We start from the raw sequence: 20,174 nt of genomic DNA on the forward strand, positions 1-20,174 counted from the left end.
AAATGGTCTCAAGGAAAGAGAGATTTGAGGCAGGGTCAGCCCCACTTGAACCAGGTGAATGGGTCCTGTAAGGGGAAGAGGATCCTGAACTGATAAAATCAGTTCATACAACTCATAAGAACATGGGACTAATTGAAATCTTTGTGATATATGATATTTGCATTGTGCATCACGGTAAATGGGGCTTCCCTGGTGGCTCAGTAGTAAAAAATCTGCCTGCCAATACAGGAGATGTGGGCTCGATCCCTGGGACAGGAAGATCCCCTGAAGTAGGAAATGGCAGCAGACTCCAGTATTCTTGCCTGGGAAATCCCATGGATAGAGGAGTCTGGCAGGCTACAGTCCATGGGCTCACAAAAGGCTTAATGACTAAAACAACGGCAAACAGCGTGTGTGTAATTATGCTCACATATTTTTCAGTACAGTTTTGTAGTTTATAGTAAATATACATTTGCAATTGAAATTATTTATATTTTATTATTTTAAAATATTTTAAAATATTCTGTTAGAAATGACACCCTCCCACCCCATTAATAGTGACTTTTTATTTTGGAATAATTTCAAACACAAGCATTCTAAGAGTACTACAAAGAACTCCCATAAAGCCCCCAATCACACTCACCAGTTATTAACATTTTGACACATTTGCTTTACTTTTTTCTCTTTCCATATTATTATTGTTGTGATTCTCGTAGAGTAAGTTGCGGATAACATACCTGTACCGAAAAGAGTTAGCATGGCAGGTCAGATGTTATCCTTAGAAAGGTCTTGCTTGCAGAGTTGTTCTTTGGTGGGTGTCTGAGGAGTTGAATTCTTCAATGATGAGTAACTCACTGTGTTTAAACTGCTTGTAAACCCAATGTAGTATACGTTAAACACTTGTTTTCCTTCTGGGAGTCGAATCGTGTTATGAACTAGACAGTGAGTACCCACATGCCCAGAGCCCAGTGAAAGGCCTGGGTACAGTCTCGAGGGAGCGGTTTGGCTGGCCGCCTTTCAGTGTTGTCTGCATTCACTGGTGCAGTGGTTGACTCCGTCTGGGTAATCCGGCAGAGAGAGCTCTTAGAAGCCTGGGCCTGGTTCCTGTGGGCTCTGCCCTGTGTGCCTTTTGTTTCTGCTAATTTTTCTTTGTATCTTTTCACTGTAATAAATCATAGCTGTAAGTTTGACTTTATGTTGGGTGCTATAAGTTTTCTTAAATAAAGAAGTCTGGGGGGTGGACTTAGGGACCCCCTACTTAGTGTCACGTTTCTTGAATACTGAGTTGGCCAAAAATTTCCTTCAGTTTTTAAGTAAAAATAAAAGACACTTTTTTCCCCCCCATCAGGAACTTTATTGAACAAAGTATTCACCATTTTGTTCCACTACCTTCTGCCATTTTTCAGGCAACTTTATAATTCCGTTTTCCCAAAACTTTTTGTTTTTTTGAGCAAAGAACTGTTCCAGGTGCTTTTTTATAGTCTTCCAGGGAATTGGAACTTTTTCCATTAAGAGAATTTTGTAAAGACTCCAGTAAGTGGATTTTGTAGATTTTTTTCTTTATGGATGTGTAATTTACATGTAGTGCAACATGTAAGTCGTAACTGTGGAGTTCTGACAGATGTATATACCCACATAACCCCGTTTTCATCATTCTAGAAAGTCCCCTCATTCCCTCACCCCCCGAGTTTCTCCCTGCAGCCGAGTGCTCTGCGTTGCTGTCACTGCAGATCGTTTGCACTGATTTCAGGGCTGCCGCTTTGGGTCTGCCTTCATTTGCTCAGCATAGATGTTTTCCTTGCTGTACGTGAGTGACCATCATTTTGCTGCCGTGAGATCCTCCCAGGCAAAGGGCGCAGTAGTGCTTGGTGTTGTCACAGCGTTGTGTGCCGTGACTACCATCTGTGTTAGAGCCTTATCAGCATCCCCAAAAGGACCCTCTGGTCCACTGATAGTCACACCCCTTTCTGACTCCTTCCTTCTGTGTCCTGGGCTCAGGTGACCACTAGTCTCCTTAGTGGAACACACACACACACACGCAGATTTGACTGGTCTGGACATCTCACATGAATGGCATCATACAACGTGGCCTTTTGGGACTAGCTTTTTTACCTGGCATAATGCTTTCATGGTGTATCCATAGCATGTATCAGGGGTTTATTCCTTTTTAATGACTGAATAATATCCTCTTGTATGGATATACCATATTTGTTTATCCATTGTTTTCCACCTTCAGCTAATGGGCATTTAGATTGCCCTCCTTTTTAGCTACTCTGGGTAATGCTGCTGTGCACGTTTGTGTAAGTTTTTGTGAGGGCAAAAGTTTTCATTTTTTTGGATGTATACCTAAGAGTAGAGTTTAATGAACACATTTGAGAATATTAATTTCTTTCTTGTACCTTTGACTATAGTGAGAACACTTGTAGTGTTCTCAGTTTTGTTTGCTAAACAGTTTGGAGCAGCTTGTTTTGGACACTGTTTTTACATTTGATTTGGGGATACTTTTTAAATTAAAATAATTATTTAAATAATTTTAGTTAATAAATAATTATTAATAAACGATTATTTAAATAATTTAAAATAACTAATTATAGTTCCCTGATGGCTCAGATGATGAAGCATCTGCCTACAATGTGGGAGACCCAGGTTCGATCCCTGGGTTGGGAAGATCCTCTGGAGAAGGAAATAGCACCCCACTCCAGCACTCTTGCCTGGAAAATCCCATGGATGGAGGAACCTGATAGGCTACAGTCCATGGGGTTGCAAAGAGTCGGACATGACTGAGTGACTTCATTTCACTCCACTTCACTTTAAAATTATTTAGTCTTTGGTTGTTAATTTCTGTTTTTATACATTTTATTATATAAAACCGACCATTAGAAACTTTAAATTTGAGTTTTTAAGGTTATCTTTTGCCTAAAATATGCATTTTGTAATGTTCTCTCTGACTCGTCTTAAGTTCTAATATTGTATTTGAAATGATCCAATTTTATTATGTTATTCATATTGCTCATGTTTTGATTTTAAGTCTATTAAATTTGCCATCACTTAAGTGGTATGTATGTTTTACTCTTTTTAATGATTATTTCCTGTAACTTTTCTTGCTTTTACTTTTATATATTTTAACGATCTTATTCTTACATGAAAACACAAAATCTTTCCTGGTTTTATTGGCACACATGCCCTCTTTTTAAATTTTGGATTTGACTTATATGCATTTTCCCTTACATTTGTCACTTAACCCCCTTTTAAAAATATTTACTTACACCAAGGAAAATCCTGGCGGGATGCTGGGTTTCCCTCTAAGTCTCTGTGTAGCTTTCACCTCCTTTCATATCAGTTTTTAAAAATTCACTCTTTTCTCTGTCATTACACCCCAGGGATTCTTTAATTTGTTGCAGCTAGGTTGCTCTGTCCTGTGTATCAGGTGATTTTGATCGAAAAAGATCACTGGTAATGATAAAATCTCAGACATCACTGTAACTTTTCATGTTGGATTTTACTTTTGTTTGTAAGCTTATTCTGCCCTTGTTATTCTGGACAATATATGAAGAAGTGAAGTCGCTCAGTCGTGTCTAACTCTTTGCAATCCCATGGACTCTAGCCCACCAGGCTCCTCTGTCCATGGGATTTCCCAGGCAAGAATCCTGGAGGGGCAGCCATTCCCTTCTCCAGGGGCTCTTCCTGACCCAGGGACTGAACCCGCATCTCCTGCACTGCAGGCGAGCTCTTTACAACTGAGCTGCAAAGGAAGCCGACTCACTGGAAAAGGCCTGATCCTGGGAAAGACGGAAGCAAAAGGGAAGGGGCAGCAGAGATGAGATGGTCAGGCAGCATCGCTGACTCGATGGGCGCGAATTTGAGCAAACGCGGGAGAGAGCGCAGGACAGAGGCTCCTGGCGCACAGCAGTCCCTCGGGTTGCAAACGACCAGGCATAACTGAGCAGCAGCATCGCATTCCTAGTGCTTGTTTATCTTGTAGCTGGAAGCGTGTACCTTGTGACCACCCTCATTCAGTTCCTTCTTGTCCTACTCCTGCCTTTGGTGACCACAGGTCTGATCTCTCTGAGTTTGCTGCTTTTGAAGTATAATTGATCTACAACATATGTCCCTGATACACAACACTGTGACTCTGTGTTTCCATACATTTCAAATATGGAATCACATGGCTTATTTTGCAGCTGGAAGTTTGTGCCTCTTAATCTCCCTCACCTCTTTCTTTCTTCTTGCCAGTCTCCTCCCTTCTGGAAACCACCTGTTTGTTCTCTGTGTCTGTGGCTCTTTTCTGTTTTGTTGTTCATGTGTTTTCTAGCTTACGTGTCAGTGACATCATACGTGGTTTGTCTTTTTCTGTCTGACTTACTTCATAGAGCAGATTGCCTCAGCCTGGTAAATGTTGTCAAAAATGTTCTTTTATATGCCTGAATACGGTTCTGTTGTATATTTGTATGTATACATGCACATATGTATGTGTGTATATGTACATGTGTGGGTATGTATGTATGTCCACCCATCCACTTATGGACACTTAGGTTGCTTCTGTATCTTGACTACTGTAAATAATGCTGCTGTGAATGTGGGGGTCCGTGTATCTTTTCAAATTAGTGTTTTTGTTTTCTTTAGATTAATTCCCAAGTGTGGAATCGCTGGGTCATATGGTAGTTCTCTTTAATTTTTCAAGAATTTTCTGTACTGCTTACTATAGTGACTATACCAACTTACATTCCCACCAGCAGTGCAGGGGTTCTCTTTTCTCTACATATAGTTTCTTTTAACTGAAGTATGTACAGTTTTTTAGACATAATGCTCTTGTACACTTAATAGACTATGTAAACATAACTTTTATATGTACTGGGTAACATTTTATTGTGATATTCTCTTTATGGCAGTGGTCTGAAAGTAAACCCTCAATATCTCCGAGGTATGCCTATATGCAATAGGATGTGTGTAGGTTATATGAAAATATAATACCATTTTATATAAGGAACTTGACATCCAAGGATTTTGGTTTTTTCAGGCGTCCTGGAAGCAATCTCCCTTGGATACCAAGGGATGACTGTAGTTAGATTCACATGCATGTTTTTTTGAACCATTTGAGAAGAAGTGGGAGACATCTTGTCCCTTCAGTGTTACTTCCTAAGAAACAGAGATGTTTGCTTAGATAAGCAGAAGATGTCAAATCAGGAGTTTTAGCAATGATGCCACAATCTAGTTCACAATATATTCAAACCTTGTCACTTGTCTTAGTAATGTTATTCAGTAAAAGCCGCTGTTTTCCCTCTTCCAGTCCAGGGTCACGTGTGGCATCTAGCTGTCACGTCTTTTTGTCTCCTTAACCTGGAGCACTCCCTCAGCCGTTCTCTGGGTTTCTTAACCTTGGATTTTTGAGGAAGTCAGACTTCTGTTGTAAAACGTCTCTCAGTTTGAGTGGTTCCCCTTATCCTTAGCTTCGGCTCACGCTGTCTGGTCTGTCTATTTTCCTGGGATGTCTCCACGGGTCTTTCCTGTGGGCTCAGTGTGTCTCATCAGGAAGTGCGCGCCGCCTCTCTGTTCCCATGCTAGTGGCGTTGTCCGTGACCAGGCACGGCTTACATTTCTTCTCTGTGCTTTACGTTTACCCGCTTTGTGGGAGACACGTTGAGAACAGGTAAAATTCCTCATCAAACTTGAGTATTTTAGTTTTAGGATCTGTTGATGAGTTTCTAACTCCACCATTCCTTCCGTAACTATTGGTTTTGCTGTTGTTTAGTTGCTTTGTCTGACTCTTGGGACCCCATGGACTGTAGTCTGCCAGGCTCCTCTGTCTGTGGGATTTCCCAGCAGAGAATACTGGAGTGGGTTGCCATTTCCTTCTCCAAGGGATCTTCCTAACCCCGGGGTCAAACCCACATCTCCTGCATTAGCAGGCGATTCTTTACTGCTGAGCCACCAGGGAAGACCTAATTATTTGTTAGCATTTTTTACTAAAAGGAAGAGGTTTCTTTTTTATTTTGTATTTGTGAGCTTGTGGGTTTTATTTTATTCAGTGGGTTCTAGTCCAGTGCTACTGTTCTTTATTTTGATGCCCCAGTTGTCCCACATTCGGCCAATGGAAGCCCCTTCAAGCTATCTCCCAGTTTATTTTTATATAATACGTTTCCATGACTCTTTGGCCATTTCTTTACTTTATGCCCCAAATACTCTGTTCTAGGGTTATCTTGTACTTTCGCAGTCTCAGCCCTGAAATAAGCTGTTTCTCTGAGGTTATTATAGAGCATAGCATTTAGAGGTCAGAATCTAGGAGCGAAGTTCAGCTAATTGATCCTGAAGTGCTCCTGCATCTAGGCCTCCCTAGTGCAGTGAGCTAGGAAGTGAGCTCGTGCACACACACACACACACACACATATGTAGTTTGTTTAAATATATATGTATGTTTGTGTGTTTATTTGTACATTTATTCATAAGTTAGTACTGCTGTCTCCTATTTCAGCTCAGTACCATAGGCTCCATTCTACTCGCACATTTATAGGAACTGGTTTGCAGTTCCTTCTCTCAAAATATAAAACCTGGCTGCTTTACCTAACTAGTTTGCTCAGTCTTGGAATTCATGAAAGTTTCAGAATTGCTAAACCTATGCTACCACAAAAAAACCCAAAGTACTAAATAGGTTCAAGATTTCTTTATAATTTTTTGGAGGTAAATCCCATATGTGAAATGGGCAAACTTTATATGGCAACTTCTTTGAGTTTTGACATATACTGTTGGTTCTCTGACAGTTCAACTTTTCCTTTTCAGTCTGCTTTGCTGGCTTCATCTTCAGTGTTCTGCAGCGTTCTCTCTGTTTTCTTTTCTGTTTTTCTCTGTGAACACCTTGCATGGTAATCTTTACAGCTATAATCAGGATCAAGATTAACTCATTTGTGTAATCCTAAGCCAATGTAATCCTTTCTTCAGTTCAGTTCAGTTCAGTCGCTCAGTCGTGTCTGACTCTTTGTGACCCCATGAATCGCAGCACACCAGGCCTCCCTGTCCATCACCGACTCCCGGAGTTCACTCAGACTCACATCCATCGAGTCGGTGATGCCATCCAGCCATCTCATCCTCTGTCGTCCCCTTCTCCTCCTGCCCCCAATCCCTCCCAGCATCAGAGTCTTTTCTCCAAAACCCCAGTTCAAAAGCATGAATTCTTCGGCACGCAGCTTTCTTCACAGTCCAACTTTCACATCCATACATGACCACTGGAAAAACCATAGCGTTGACTAGACGGACCTTTGTTGGCAAAGTAATGTCTCTGCATTTCAATATGCTATCTAGGTTGGTCATAACTTTTCTTCCAAGGAGTAAGCGTCTTTTAATTTCATGGCTACAGTCACCAACTGCAGTGATTTTGGAGCCCCCCAAAAATAAAGTCTGACACTGTTTCCACTGTTTCCTCATCTATTTCCCAGGAAATGATGGGACCACATGCCATGATCTTCGTTTTCTGAATGTTGAGCTTTAAGCCAACTTTTTCACTCTCCTCTTTCACTTTCATCAAGAGGCTTTTGAGTTCCTCCTCACTTTCTACCATAAAGGTGGTGTCATCTGCATATCTGAGGTTATTGATATTTCTCCTGGCAATCTTGATTCCAGCTTGTGCTTCTTCCAGCCCAGCGTTTCTCATGATGTACTCTGCATAGACGTTAAATAGGCAGGGTGACAATATACAGCCTTGATGTACTCCTTTTCCTGTTTGGAACCAGTCTGTGTATGGAAAGTGCTAAATAGATGTTTGAGTGAAAAAAATGCAGTTAGATTACTTATGTCTATGTATATGTAGCATATAGAAGCCTTCTTTAAGAATCCTGAATAAATATTTGCATACTGCCCAATGAATAATCTTATTTCATTAATTCTAACCTGTGTGTTTATTATGTTGGTTTTTCATGTTATCCTCTGTGAAATTGAGGTGTATCTTTAGTTCTTTACCAGAATTGGTGTGAGTCAGGTGTGAAAAATTCTATTGATTCCTTCTTGATAGCAAGTACCAGCATCAGAATGTCTTAAGATTTATAAGGACATAACAGCATAGTTATTTTGGCCAGTTCTGCTACTGTGTTATATGATGATTTAGCACTGTTGTACGGTATAAAAGAGAGCCTAAAATCCCTTAATGTTGGGATTGGAGAGTACAAGTTGAAATGACTTGGATTAGTTTTCTGTGTTGTATAAGAGCGAGTTGCAGGCTTTTGCAGCTCCACAGAAGAGAGGACTGTTAGCTCCTAGAGGGCAGTGGCTTGGTCCTGTGTGTTTCTCGGGCTCCACTGACTGCAGCAGCTTTCCAATATCTATCAGATGACAGAGTGCTCACTTTAGCTCCAGCCGATTCACTTCCAGTGTGAGTCACCCTGCCTGGGAGGACGCCCGGGGCAGAGTCCTCCTTCTCTCGGGGGTCTTGCAGGGAGTCTCACTAAGGGTGCTCTGGGCAGCCCTTTATCTTGGAATCCAGAAGACCAGGGAGCTCGGGTGGGTCTGAATGTGTTGTGACTTTTTCTTTTTCATTTATCAATTAAAAAAATAACACTTATTCTCTTTATCAACAGGAGTGAAACCTCGGTCTGGTTGGGCTATCGACCCGTTTGGACATTCACCAACAATGGCGTATCTTCTAAAACGTGCTGGATTTTCTCACATGCTTATTCAGAGAGTTCATTATGCAGTTAAAAAACACTTTGCATTGCATAAAACACTGGAGTTTTTTTGGAGACAAAATTGGGGTATGTAGGGTTAGATGAAAGTAGATCTTACTTGACCTAGATATTATTTCACAGGGGTTATGACCTCTTGCTGTTATGGGTTTTATTCAACATGTCTTTCTTGAGAATCAGGTTGCTTAAAGATACACATAATTATTTTTTCAATATAATTGTGTCAGGAGTCTTTTAAGCATTGGTAAAAATATTTATCTATAGAACATGGTAGATTCTTTTAAGCCTAAAGGAAGTAAACAAAATAAGAAATTAGTCTTTTGCAACTAATGCTTTCATTTGATTCTATTTTAAAATGTACCCATTTTACCACAAAGTTGATCGCATTAGAACTGATGTTTGTTTAGTCACTAAGTCATGTCCGACTTTTTTGCGAACCCAGGGACTGTGGCTCTTTGGACTCCTCTGTCTGTGGAATTTTCCAGGCAAGAGTCCTGGTGTGCATTGCCATTTCCTTCTCCAGGGGATCTTCCCGACCCAGGGATGGAACCCGGGGCTCTGCTGCGTCTCCTGCGTAGCCAGCTGACCCTTTACCACTGAGTTCCTGGGGAATCCCCGCCAGTGTTCCTTCCTTCTGCCTCTCCTGTCTCTGTAGCTAGTTGGAATTGCCTTTTAACACCTTCCTCTTGCCCTCCTGGAACAGCTGTCCTGTTTCCTTTGTCACTTGTTTTCACACTCTTCTTGGTACCCCGGGGATCCACGGATGCACGCCTCCAGGGGATCCACGGATGCACGCCTCCAGGGGATCCACGGATGCACGCCTCCAGCTCTGCGCTGGAGGAGGGGTGGCAAGGTTCAGCCCTCCTGAGGGGCCTCTGCCTTTCCCACCCCCAGGCCATTGTCTGCTTACATATTTTTACTTAGTGAGTCCTTATTATGGGACATGCATTGTGTTACATGCTTTATATTCACTCTCTCATTGAACCTTTGTAATTATTGCCAAGTTGGGTTCTATTATTATAGGACCTCTTAAATGGTGAAAAGGTGAGGCCCTTTGCCAAATCTCATACAGGTGCTAGGTACAAAGCCTGGATCTAAACCCAGTTCTGTGCTCTTCCGAGGCCTAGGCCCCCTGACCTCTAGCATCTGCTGCCAGCTGTATCAAGTTGTCAGTAAAATGTCATCTGAAAAAGGATTTCATTATTAAGACTGTTCAGCCATCACTGCATTACATCATACTTGTTCTTTGGGTAATCTAGACCCTCATTAAGTGTTTCAGCAGCATCATTTGTAAATTTAGACAGTATCTTTCTCATGGGCACTGTTGTTTTTTCAAAAGGAAACAAATTAACTGTATAACTTATTATCCTGGAAAACTGAACCTGTAGGGCAAACAAGAGCTTCTGGGGGGTTGCATCCTATATAATTTTATCAGATGCTTAGGAGCATATTAATTTTTGTTGAAAAGGGATCATTTATTTGAGGAAGCCCTACTTAAATTATTGCTTACATTCAAATTGCTTATAAATATCAGTTGGCATAAAATTAATACTTTTATGCACTTAATACTATGCTAAGAAGAAATATAGAAAACATTGTTGCCTGTAAAATTATAGTCTTAATTTGATAAAAGACTAACACCACCAAATGCAGCAGGTGAATTGAAATGTGTAAATGTGCTGCTAAATAGTATGGTGGACCTACCTGCTGTCTTTGGACATGTTGCTTGAAAATGATGTTTTGGAATTAAGGTGAGCTTCTTTGTTTGTTCTGGTTGTTAATGAAGCAGTTGTTTTCAAATTTTTTAAATGTATATGGTGCTTGTTTCTTTTTTCTTGTTGTCTGTCTGTATTATAAAAGCAATACATTGCTGAGAATTGGAGATCTGTATGTAGAGAGGAAGAGATATTTACAGGTCAGAATTAAACAAAAAATAGCCATTTTTTAACTCTTATTAAAGTCCTCCAATCTTACTTTGTGGGAGGCATCTTACCTCTCAAGGGCAATGATGCCAGCACATACTGGCATTGAGGTTTCAATTAAAAACAATTCTGTGTCGGGAAGCAGTACTCGTTTTCTGTATCTTTATTGTTTGCTTTGTTTTGATTCTTCTCTTTGGTTTTGAAAATTATTTTTACTTTTTCTCTGCCTCCAAGGAGAACAGTCAGACTGGCCCTTCACTGGTAAGGGGCCCTCTACAAACTCTGCTGCGGAGAAGGCAATGGCACGCCACTCCAATACTCTTGCCTGGAGAATCCCATGGACGGAGGAGCCTGGTGGGCTGCAGTCCATGGGGTTGCTGGGAGTCGGACACGACTGAGCGACTTCACTTTCACTTTTCACTTTCATGCATTGGAGAAGGAAATGGCAACCCACTCCAGTGTCCTTGCCTGGAGAATCCCAGGGACGGGGGAGCCTGGTGGGCTGCCGTCTATGGGGTCGCACAGGGTCGGACATGACTGAAGTGACTTAGCAGCAGCAGCAGCACAAACTCTGCTGAGTGCGCTTATTTCTTGTCACTGAAGACGAGTATTTCCCCAGTATTTTCACAGGCCCTTCCCTCTCCGGCTCTTATTCTCCCAGTCCCCTGTTCTGCTGCCTTCGTGTCTTCTTCACACCTGGCCTCCGCAGCTAATGGTCCCTCTCAGAGTCCCTGCTCCCCAAGGCAGGCGCAGATGTGGCAGGCGCTGGCAGCCAGGGGTGGCCGTAACTTTGGATGAGCTGGCTGTAACTTCTGTTCATTTATATCCTTCCAGGTCAGCAGATGCTGCTTTAGGATGGGGCCTTTCTGTTTCAGTTAAGTTTGGACAGAAGATGCAGGCAGACACTGAGATACAAGTGTCGTCCTTCTGGCTGGTGGCCGTTGAATGCTGCTGGGGTGTGTGTATTAGTAGTTAGAGGGGTTGTTGCTTTAGGATGGAACTTGCACTGTGTATGTGTAAAGCGGTGGCGTTTTGAAAGTTTGGGGATGAAATCTGTAAATTTACACAGGTCTCTCTATTGCTGTTTGTTGTAGATCTGGGATCTGTCACAGACATTTTTTGCCATATGATGCCCTTCTACAGCTACGACATCCCCCACACTTGTGGGCCTGATCCTAAAATATGCTGCCAGTTTGATTTTAAACGGCTTCCTGGAGGCAGATACGGTTGTCCCTGGGGAGTCCCCCCAGAAACAATATATCCTGGAAATCTCCAGAACAGGTATGAAAATATGCATTTTATAAGTCAGCATCTTTAACAAGTAAGTATTAGTGGCTTGTTGCTGAAGAGTTATATAAATGGTCTTTGGTAGCCAATATTATCCTTACTCAAAGCATTCATTCAAACGAGATTTAAAGCAGCTGAAAAATGCCAAAGCCTTGTCTGTCTGCCTTCTGTGTTACAACTTAATGGAAAGTGAACAACAGTAGATCAATGTATGGTGGATAACCTGTTATACACTGTTACTATGCTCTCCTTTGCCTTTATTATAAAAGCCTCCTACTGTGTTTGATTGATTTCATATACTTTTGTTGATAATAAAACTTATGGTCTCTATGGTATAAATTGGTAAGAGAAGCAACCCAATTGCAAAAACATGTTTATTGAAATGGATCACATAAAGAGCATAATTATCTGTTCCCTTAATAACAATCAGTAATAGTGAACACTGCCCAGCTCTGATGAATACATGTCTTTGCATCTTTCTGAAGTTTTTGACTTACCGAAAACTTTAATTAGGAATATTTATTCTGAAGAATTGTTAACTAAAAATCAGGAAATGAATTACTTGTTTTTTCTTAGAAGAAAACTGTCCTAAAGATGGAAGCATCTCATTAAATCAAGCTACCTATACTTCTAATTCTGGTGCTTTTAAAAGTTTAATTTCTTCACTGTAAAATTAATGGTATGTAATACACTAAAATAAAACACTGTGTTGTAATATAAGACACTCAACTCTGCTAGAAAAATAATATAGCCTTTTAAATAAAGTAAGATGGTTGCTCTGTGCTCAATAAAATCTATTTTTAAAAAAGTGTGTGTGAGGATGAAGGTATGATTTGGGTCTCCTTGCACTGATTGAGCCCTTGTGGCGATAAAGGAGATATTGCAGTGTGAGCCTCTCACTGTGGCAGACATAAGAGTATCTCAGCAAGGTCGTCTTCTTAAAGTTGTGGATCCTTTATGTATATCAAAATCTGGCTTCACTTCAAAAGAAGTGTCCCAAGATTTGGGATCTGTTTGGTTTCTTTTTTTGGTTCTTGGAGCAGTGAAGAACCTGAACAGTCTGCTAGGGCCAGGCTGCTTCGACATAAGCGGATAATTCAGTACAGTTGTTGCAGAGGTGCAGCGGGAAGGTGGTGGTGGCTTGGTCAGGGTCGGGGGATCCTTGCCTGCCTTCTTGGGAGAACACTTAGCTGTTTGCCGCTAAGTGGGGTTTGCACGCCTCCTCTTACTCCAGTGGTCAGGGGCTCCGGGAGACTTCTTGCAGGCTAGCTCAGGGAATCCCCGAGCACCCACAGATGGTGCGAGGCCCCTCTTTTTCTTTCTCGGGTGCTGCTGAGAGTGCCTGAGAGCCATTCTGCGCAATCCTGTTGATGGTCCTGGAACCCTTCAAAGACTACCGGCCCCCCTCCCCAACCCCCCTCAGAACACACCTTGTGTTCAGTCAGTTCCAGTGATTCTGAAAGGGGCTTCCAGGCACCAGGGACATACAGATGAATGAATCTGTATAATGCTTACATAGATTTTTGTTGTTGTTTAGCTTATAAGTCTTGAAGTCTTGGTTCTGCTGGTTATTTCCCATGCAGATGTCACCTTCCTTGTGATGTTCAGAGATCAAGCATGGGCATTCCAGTTTAATGGCACTGGGTTTTTTAACACCCTAAAGAAAATGATTTTTAACTATCATGTACAGGTGATACATTCAGTATGCTTAGTTTATCAGGTTTCTCTACTTTGAAGACAAAGAAACTCCATTCTTTATCAAGTTTGGTTTAGATCTAGTACCATATAATGTGGGCTTCTCTGGTGGCTCACATGGTAAAGAATTTGCCTGCAATGCGGGAGACTGGAGTTCAATCCTTAGGTCAGGAAGATCCCATGGAGAGGGGAATGGCTAACTACTCCAGTGTTCTTGCCTGGAGAATTCCATGGACAGAGGAACCTGGTGGGCTACAGTCCATGGGGTCACAGAGAGTTGGACACGGCTGGACAGCCGATACTCACTCACCGTGTGTTTTACATATGGTAATGGTTTACATGTCAGGTGATGTGACGTCTGTTCCAGTCAAGTTGCCCTTTCCTCCCTGGTAGGATAAGTGCAGAGTGATTGCAGCCGCACGCCTGTGCCTGTGATGTGGCCAAGGCACCTGTCACAGGTTGCCATGTGTAGCGAGTGTCCACTCCCTACCAGCTTGGCAGTGTGGCCCCTTGGCTTTCCCAGCACTGACACTTCCTGAGCAACAGCCTGGGAGTCGGGATGGGTGCTGTGTAGAAAAGGCACTTCATCAAGTCTGTGCTTGCTTTCCTCTTCCGTGTTTCACACATATACATGCAGAGCGTGGTGTATCTAGTAGTGAGCCTTGGGATGCGTTTTTGTGCTGATTGCCTGAAGGATCTAGCTGGATGCTCATTTATACTTTATCTTATGTCTGTGATTCATGTACGTATTTTTCCTCTTGTTTCCTTAGGTCTTAGACATCTTCCTGTGTGATTAATCTCATTGTATGTGTGCTTTATAATTATAAGTAATAATTTAAAATTGTTTTTCGGGAAATATGGAATATTAGTAAATTACTAGTAAAAATTAAGTTCTATATTGAATGGTAATCTCAGGAAACTAGGTATTATATGTTAAGTAAGAATATTATGGTTATATTTTACTCACCAAGTTATTAAATTTTTGCTAATTTAATATTTGCAGAACAATTTCAGAGACCATCAATATAAAAAGAGCATATGAGATTCTAAATTTAGTTCAGTGTTTTTTCATAGTTTCTGTAAAATGCCTCCTTCCATCGTTGATGTTCTTTGAGATTTCTTCATAAATTTTTATATCGTGAATTAGAATCTACTTCTGGATAATCCTTGAAGTGAAAATTGGAATACTGAATAAAAAACCGTATTTGTCATCTATCACTGTTTTTAAGCTTTGGCACTAGACACATGGAGAACTCCTCAGGGTTCATCTGCTTGTTTAATTTCACTTTCAGAAGCTCTTCCTCTTACTTTGTGTTCCCAGGCTTTCTCAAACGGGGCCCCCATTCAGCGTTTCCCAAAAGGTTTTCTAGACAGTGTAAGTAAATGAAATACAGAAGCCTATCAGCACGTTGTATTTAGCTGTCCTTTTGAGTCATGGGTTAGGGCCCAGAGAGAGAGAAACCAGAATAGCTCATGCAGTTCCTTAGCTGTATCTGTTGATCAGTATGAAGGACACTGTGACAGACACTCAGATTATTGATGGAAGAAGTTGACTGAGTTGGTTTTCTTCCTTTAGAAAAGGAAATACGGTTCTATAATTGGCTTCATTCAAAATAATTTTATGTTTAATTAGGCAATTTTATTTTTTTTAATTAGGCAATTTTAGATTAAGTTAGAGAAAGGGATATTAAGTCAAAGCAAGTCAGAGTTCATGTAGATGAGAAATCTATCTTCTTGGACTGAATTATTTTATGGCACAGGCTATCTGGCAGTCAGTGTCTGTGGCTGACCTTTGGGAGGGCACTGATGCCCTCAGGAATTTATGCCAAAGCTGTCATAAGCCTTTATTTCTCTAAGGATATTCCATGGAAAAGCTATGGGGTTTTCCCTCTGATAAGAATTTATCAATATTTTAGAGGGATAGGAAAAATTAGTGCAGTAGTTAGAATAATCTGTCTCGTAAATCGTGCTAAGCGAGAACACAGGCAGAATGCATGATGCTGTTTCACTGCAGCGCGCTTCGTGCGATGGCCCCGCTGTGCTAGTGGTGCTCCCGCTGTGCTAGTGGTGCTCCTTCTCCTTCTGCAGGGCCGAGATGCTCCTGGACCAGTACCGAAAGAAGTCAGAGCTCTTCCGAACCACGGTGGTCCTGGCCCCGCTGGGAGACGATTTCCGCTACACCGAACGCACCGAATGGGATCACCAGTTCAAGAATTACCAGCTGCTTTTTGATTATATGAACTCTCATTCTCAGTATAATGTTAAGGTAATGAGAAATGCTTTATCATGATGCCATATTGGAAGGTGAACCTTCATTATTAAAGGAGGCTGAAACACAACAGCCTTAGTTCCTTCGTCCCACATCCTAGTATTTCTTAGAATATGTAGTTCTTCTGTAAAAGTGTGATTCATGAAGGGGTAAATTATCTTACATTACCGTTCCATTTCTAGAGTTATCCCTTTCTTACCACTCATTGAGGATTAAAGAGGCATTGCTTTGTGTGGTTGAAAACACGTACCTACTAAGTTGTGATGTTCGTTTTCCAGTGATGTCCTGTTTTCCTACTAGCACTGAAAGTTTGCTGTTTCTCTCAATCGCTTCCTGTGATTTAGCAGTGTGACTGGCAGATGCAGACGCATATGTCAAGAATTTTGCAAACAAATGTCTTGTGTCAGAGACTACACTTGCATTTTTCTTAGATGAGAAGTCTTCTAAAATTAATCATTCGTCTGTCATTCTTTCTGTTTTTCTCCCCCTCTGGAAAATTTAAAGTGCACCCTGAAGTTTTGAGAATAGCATAAATTGCTCCCTGCTTCCCAGTACCCATGATTCAGCTACAGCACCCATCAGCTCAAGGTCACCCTTGTTTCTGCTGTGCTCCACTGTCATCTCACTCCTCTAGAATTTTGGAGCAAATCTCAGAGGGCATGTATTTTTGTCTATAACCATTTCATTATGTATCTAAATGATAAGGACACTGTGGAAAAATATGATCGTAATACCATTATCCCATCTGAAAGATTAACAGTAATGTCATATACCCAGACACATTCCAATTTACTCAGCTCATCAAAGCGTTTTACAGATGGGTTGCATGAGTGAGGACTTGAGCACGAGTCGTGTGGACCCTGTGTGAGAGGCTGCTCACCCCGCACCGTACTGTGTGCACATCCAGAGCTGTTAGACATGCCACACTGAGAATACAGTAGAGAGGAAGTGGGCTTACCTGTGGGAAGTAAATTCAAGCTTATTAAGGAAAAGCACATAATACTGAATAGATGAATAAGCTTCAATAAAACATCACGGTGATTCGAGGTACTTAAAACCGAATTTCAGCCATGTCATAAACCTTGAGTATGGACCTGTGTGTAGGTCTTCTCTGTGCTTCCCTCCAAGAGGAAGTGCACACAGGGACCGTTGATCGGAGGGGCGCGTGCATACGTCTCAAAAGACACCTTCCTGGGGAATGGTTCTGAGGTCTGCAGAAGGAGCCACTGCATGACTCTGAAGAATTTAATCCTGTCTTTAATATTTTACCCGTTTCCTCCTTTGCCCACTAGAAAAATCTTTAAAGTAATTGGAAAGTTAATGTATCATGTACATAGGAGTGCATAGGCCATTAAGTACACAGAGAATATTTTCAATTTTTAAAACACCCGTGTAATATTAAAAAGGATATATATATATGTATAACTGAGTCACTTTGCTGTATAGCAGAGATTGGCATAACATTGTAAACCAAATATACTTTGTTTGAAAGAAGAAAAAATCACCATGTAACCCCTATCCAATATGTAGAACATTTCTAGCCTTCCAAGTCTTTACCAGTTCCTACAAGAGTAACCATTGCTTTCATTTGTATTTTTTAATTGGAGGATAGTTGCTTCACAGTTTTATGCTGGTTTCTGCCGTCCGTCAACGTGAGTTAGCTGTGGGTGTGTGTCTGTCCCCTCTTGCTGAACCCCACTCCCACCTCCTGCCCCACTCCGCTCTTCTGGGTTGTATCTTTGTGATTGGTGTTGCCTGTTTTTGAATTTTATGAGAAGGGACTCTTAAATATGTGTTATTTTGTGTCTCAATTTTTTTTTTTTTGGCTGCACATTATGTTTTTGAAATTCATCTACTGTTATGGGTTACATGTGGCATGTATCATGTGATATTGATGAGCATACCACCATTTATCCATTCTGTTGTTGGTGGACACTTGGATTGTTTTCAGCTTTGGTTAATGACAGGTAACACTGCATTGACTGTTTTGTGCAGTGTGTGTGTATGAGTTTATGGGGTATAAAATGGAGTGGAGTTTGGGGTTATTGGGTATGCACATGTTCAGCTTCAGTAGATATTGTCAAATGAAATTCCAAAGTAGACCCACTGGATGTCACATCCTCTGACAGTTTCAGTGGTTCCTCTTCCTTACTCAGGCTCATCTTATCAGAGCTTTTTTCTCCTTTTATGATGGATGTGATGGTTTTATTTTGTATTTCCAGTAGTTAATGAGGCTGACTCTCTTCTCATAAGTTTATTGCCATTTGGGTATCCTCTTTTGAGCAGTGCTAAGTCTTTTGATGATTATTTTATTAGATTGGGTCGTCTGTCTTTTTCCTAACCATTTATATTTCTCTTATGTATTTTGGATTGAGTCTTTTTTCAGATTAAAGTTATGCAAATGTTATCTCCCACTATGTAGCCTCTGTTTTCTCTCTCAATGCTATCTTTTGAGGAACAGAAATTCTTAATTTTAATGGAATCTTATGGTTAGTGCATGTTATGTTTTGCTTAAAAACTTTTGTTTACCCATGGTCGTGAAAATCTATTCTTTATGAAGCTGTACTCTAGAAGTGCTGTTGTTCTACCTTCAACATGTAGGTCTGTCTACAGTATGTCGGAAATCAGTCAGTTCAGTTCAGTCACTCAGTCGTGTCCGACTCTGCGACCCCATGAACCGCAGCATGCCAGGCCTCCCTGTCCATCACCAACTCTCGGAGCTTACTCAAACTGTCCACCCAGTCAGTGATGCCATCCAACCATCTCATCCTCTGTCGTCCCCTTCTCTTCCTGCCCTCAATCTTTTCCAGCATCGGGGTCTTTTCAAATGAGTCAGCTCTTCACATGAGATGGCCAAAGTATTAGAGTTTTAGCCTCAACATCAGTCCATTCAGTGAATATTCAGGGCTGATTTCCTTCAGGATGGACTGGTTGGATCTCCTTGCAGTCCAAGGGACTCTCAAGTGTCTTCTCCAACATCACAGTTCAAAAGCATCAATTCTTTGGCGCTCAGCTTTCTTTATAGTCCACCTCTCACATTTCATACATGAGCACTGGAAAAACCATAGCCTTGACTAGATGGACCTTTGTTGGCAAAGTAATGTCTCTGCTTTTTAATAATGTTTGGAATAGATTGTTGTATATTGTCTGAGGGGAGGGATCAAGATACATTTTGCCCGTGTGAGTGTCAAGCACCATTTATTGAAAAGACCATAGTTTGCCCATTTCTATGCAGTGTCATCTCTATTATTAATCATGAGTGGAGATGGATTTATGTGTGGGTCTGTGTCTAGACTTTCTACTCACTTTTGTCTGTTTAACTAGTTTCATACTTTGAGCTTCATAGTAGATCTTACTATCTGATAGTGAGTCTTCTAGTTCTGTTCTTCTCTTCAGCACTCTGCCTTCTTTATGGTCCAACCCTCACTTCCGTTCATTTACTACTGGAAAAACTGTAGCTTTGACTATATGGACCTTGGTCAGCAGAGTATTACCTCTGCTTTTTAATATGCTGTCTAGGTTTGTAATAGCTTTTCTTCCAAGGAGCAAGCGTCTTTTAGTTTCATGGCTGCAGTCACTGTCTGCCGTGACTTTGGAACCCAAGAAAATGAAGTCTTTTACTCTTTCCATTTTTTCCCCTTCTGTTTGCCTTGAAGATGGGACGGGATGCCATGACCTTCATTTTTTGAATGTTGAGTTTTAAGGCAGCTTTTTCACTCTCCTCTTTCACCTTCATCAAGAGGCTCTTTAGTTGATCTTCACTTTCTGCTGTAAGGGTGGTGTCATCTGCATATCTGAGGTTATTGATTTCCTTTATTTCAAGAATTTTTGTCCTTCAAATCCTGGCTGCTTTGAGGGCCCTTAGATATCTTCAAACATTTTTTTCTGTGTATTAAAACTTGTTTGTCTAGTTGTATCTGTTCTCTGTGAGATGTTTAAAGTTGCTTAATCAAGCTGAAAGTGTTAAGCTTATTTTCTTCTAATGAAGGACAAACAAAAATAAGCAATTGGATTTAGGTGACTGAGAAACTGACGTTGGACTAGCCCAGTCAGCCAGTTTGCCATTGATCACGACTTATTTAGCAATCTATGTAACCTTTCCTTTTATGTCATCCTGGTAGAGGAGTTTAATGTTACATTTAAGATTAAGGTTATGTTTAAGATTATTTGTTGCATTTTAGTGTAAAACATTTAAATATTTTTGTTCAGTTATTTTTTGGTATCCCACATACTTTATTTGAGCTACCAAGAGACTATAGAAAAATTTACTTTAAATTATTTTTTTTTTTTGAAACTACTCTAGCACTGCAAGAGGATTATATTTCAGTCCTTTAAGTTTGTAAGAAAGCTCATCAG

At 40.9% G+C, this 20,174-nt stretch overlaps 1 protein-coding gene across 3 annotated transcripts in view; it reads left to right on the top strand.

Annotated features, from left to right (window-relative positions):
* The window catches only part of MAN2A1 (mannosidase alpha class 2A member 1), a 213,765-nt gene that overhangs the window by 88,862 nt on the left and 104,729 nt on the right, over positions 1–20,174 (top strand). For all 3 annotated transcript variants that reach the window (XM_086413372.1, XM_086413373.1, XM_086413375.1), the window contains exons 6-8: positions 8,541–8,714; positions 11,662–11,848; positions 15,638–15,815. In XM_086413372.1, coding sequence (XP_086269498.1) covers positions 8,541–8,714; positions 11,662–11,848; positions 15,638–15,815 — 539 coding nt within the window. The remainder of the gene's footprint in view (positions 1–8,540; positions 8,715–11,661; positions 11,849–15,637; positions 15,816–20,174) is intronic.

This window comes from Bos grunniens, chromosome 7 (genome assembly GCF_055505025.1).
Source record: "Bos grunniens cultivar Pamir isolate PY7600 chromosome 7, Bosgru_T2T1.0, whole genome shotgun sequence".
NCBI lineage: Eukaryota > Metazoa > Chordata > Mammalia > Artiodactyla > Bovidae > Bos > Bos grunniens.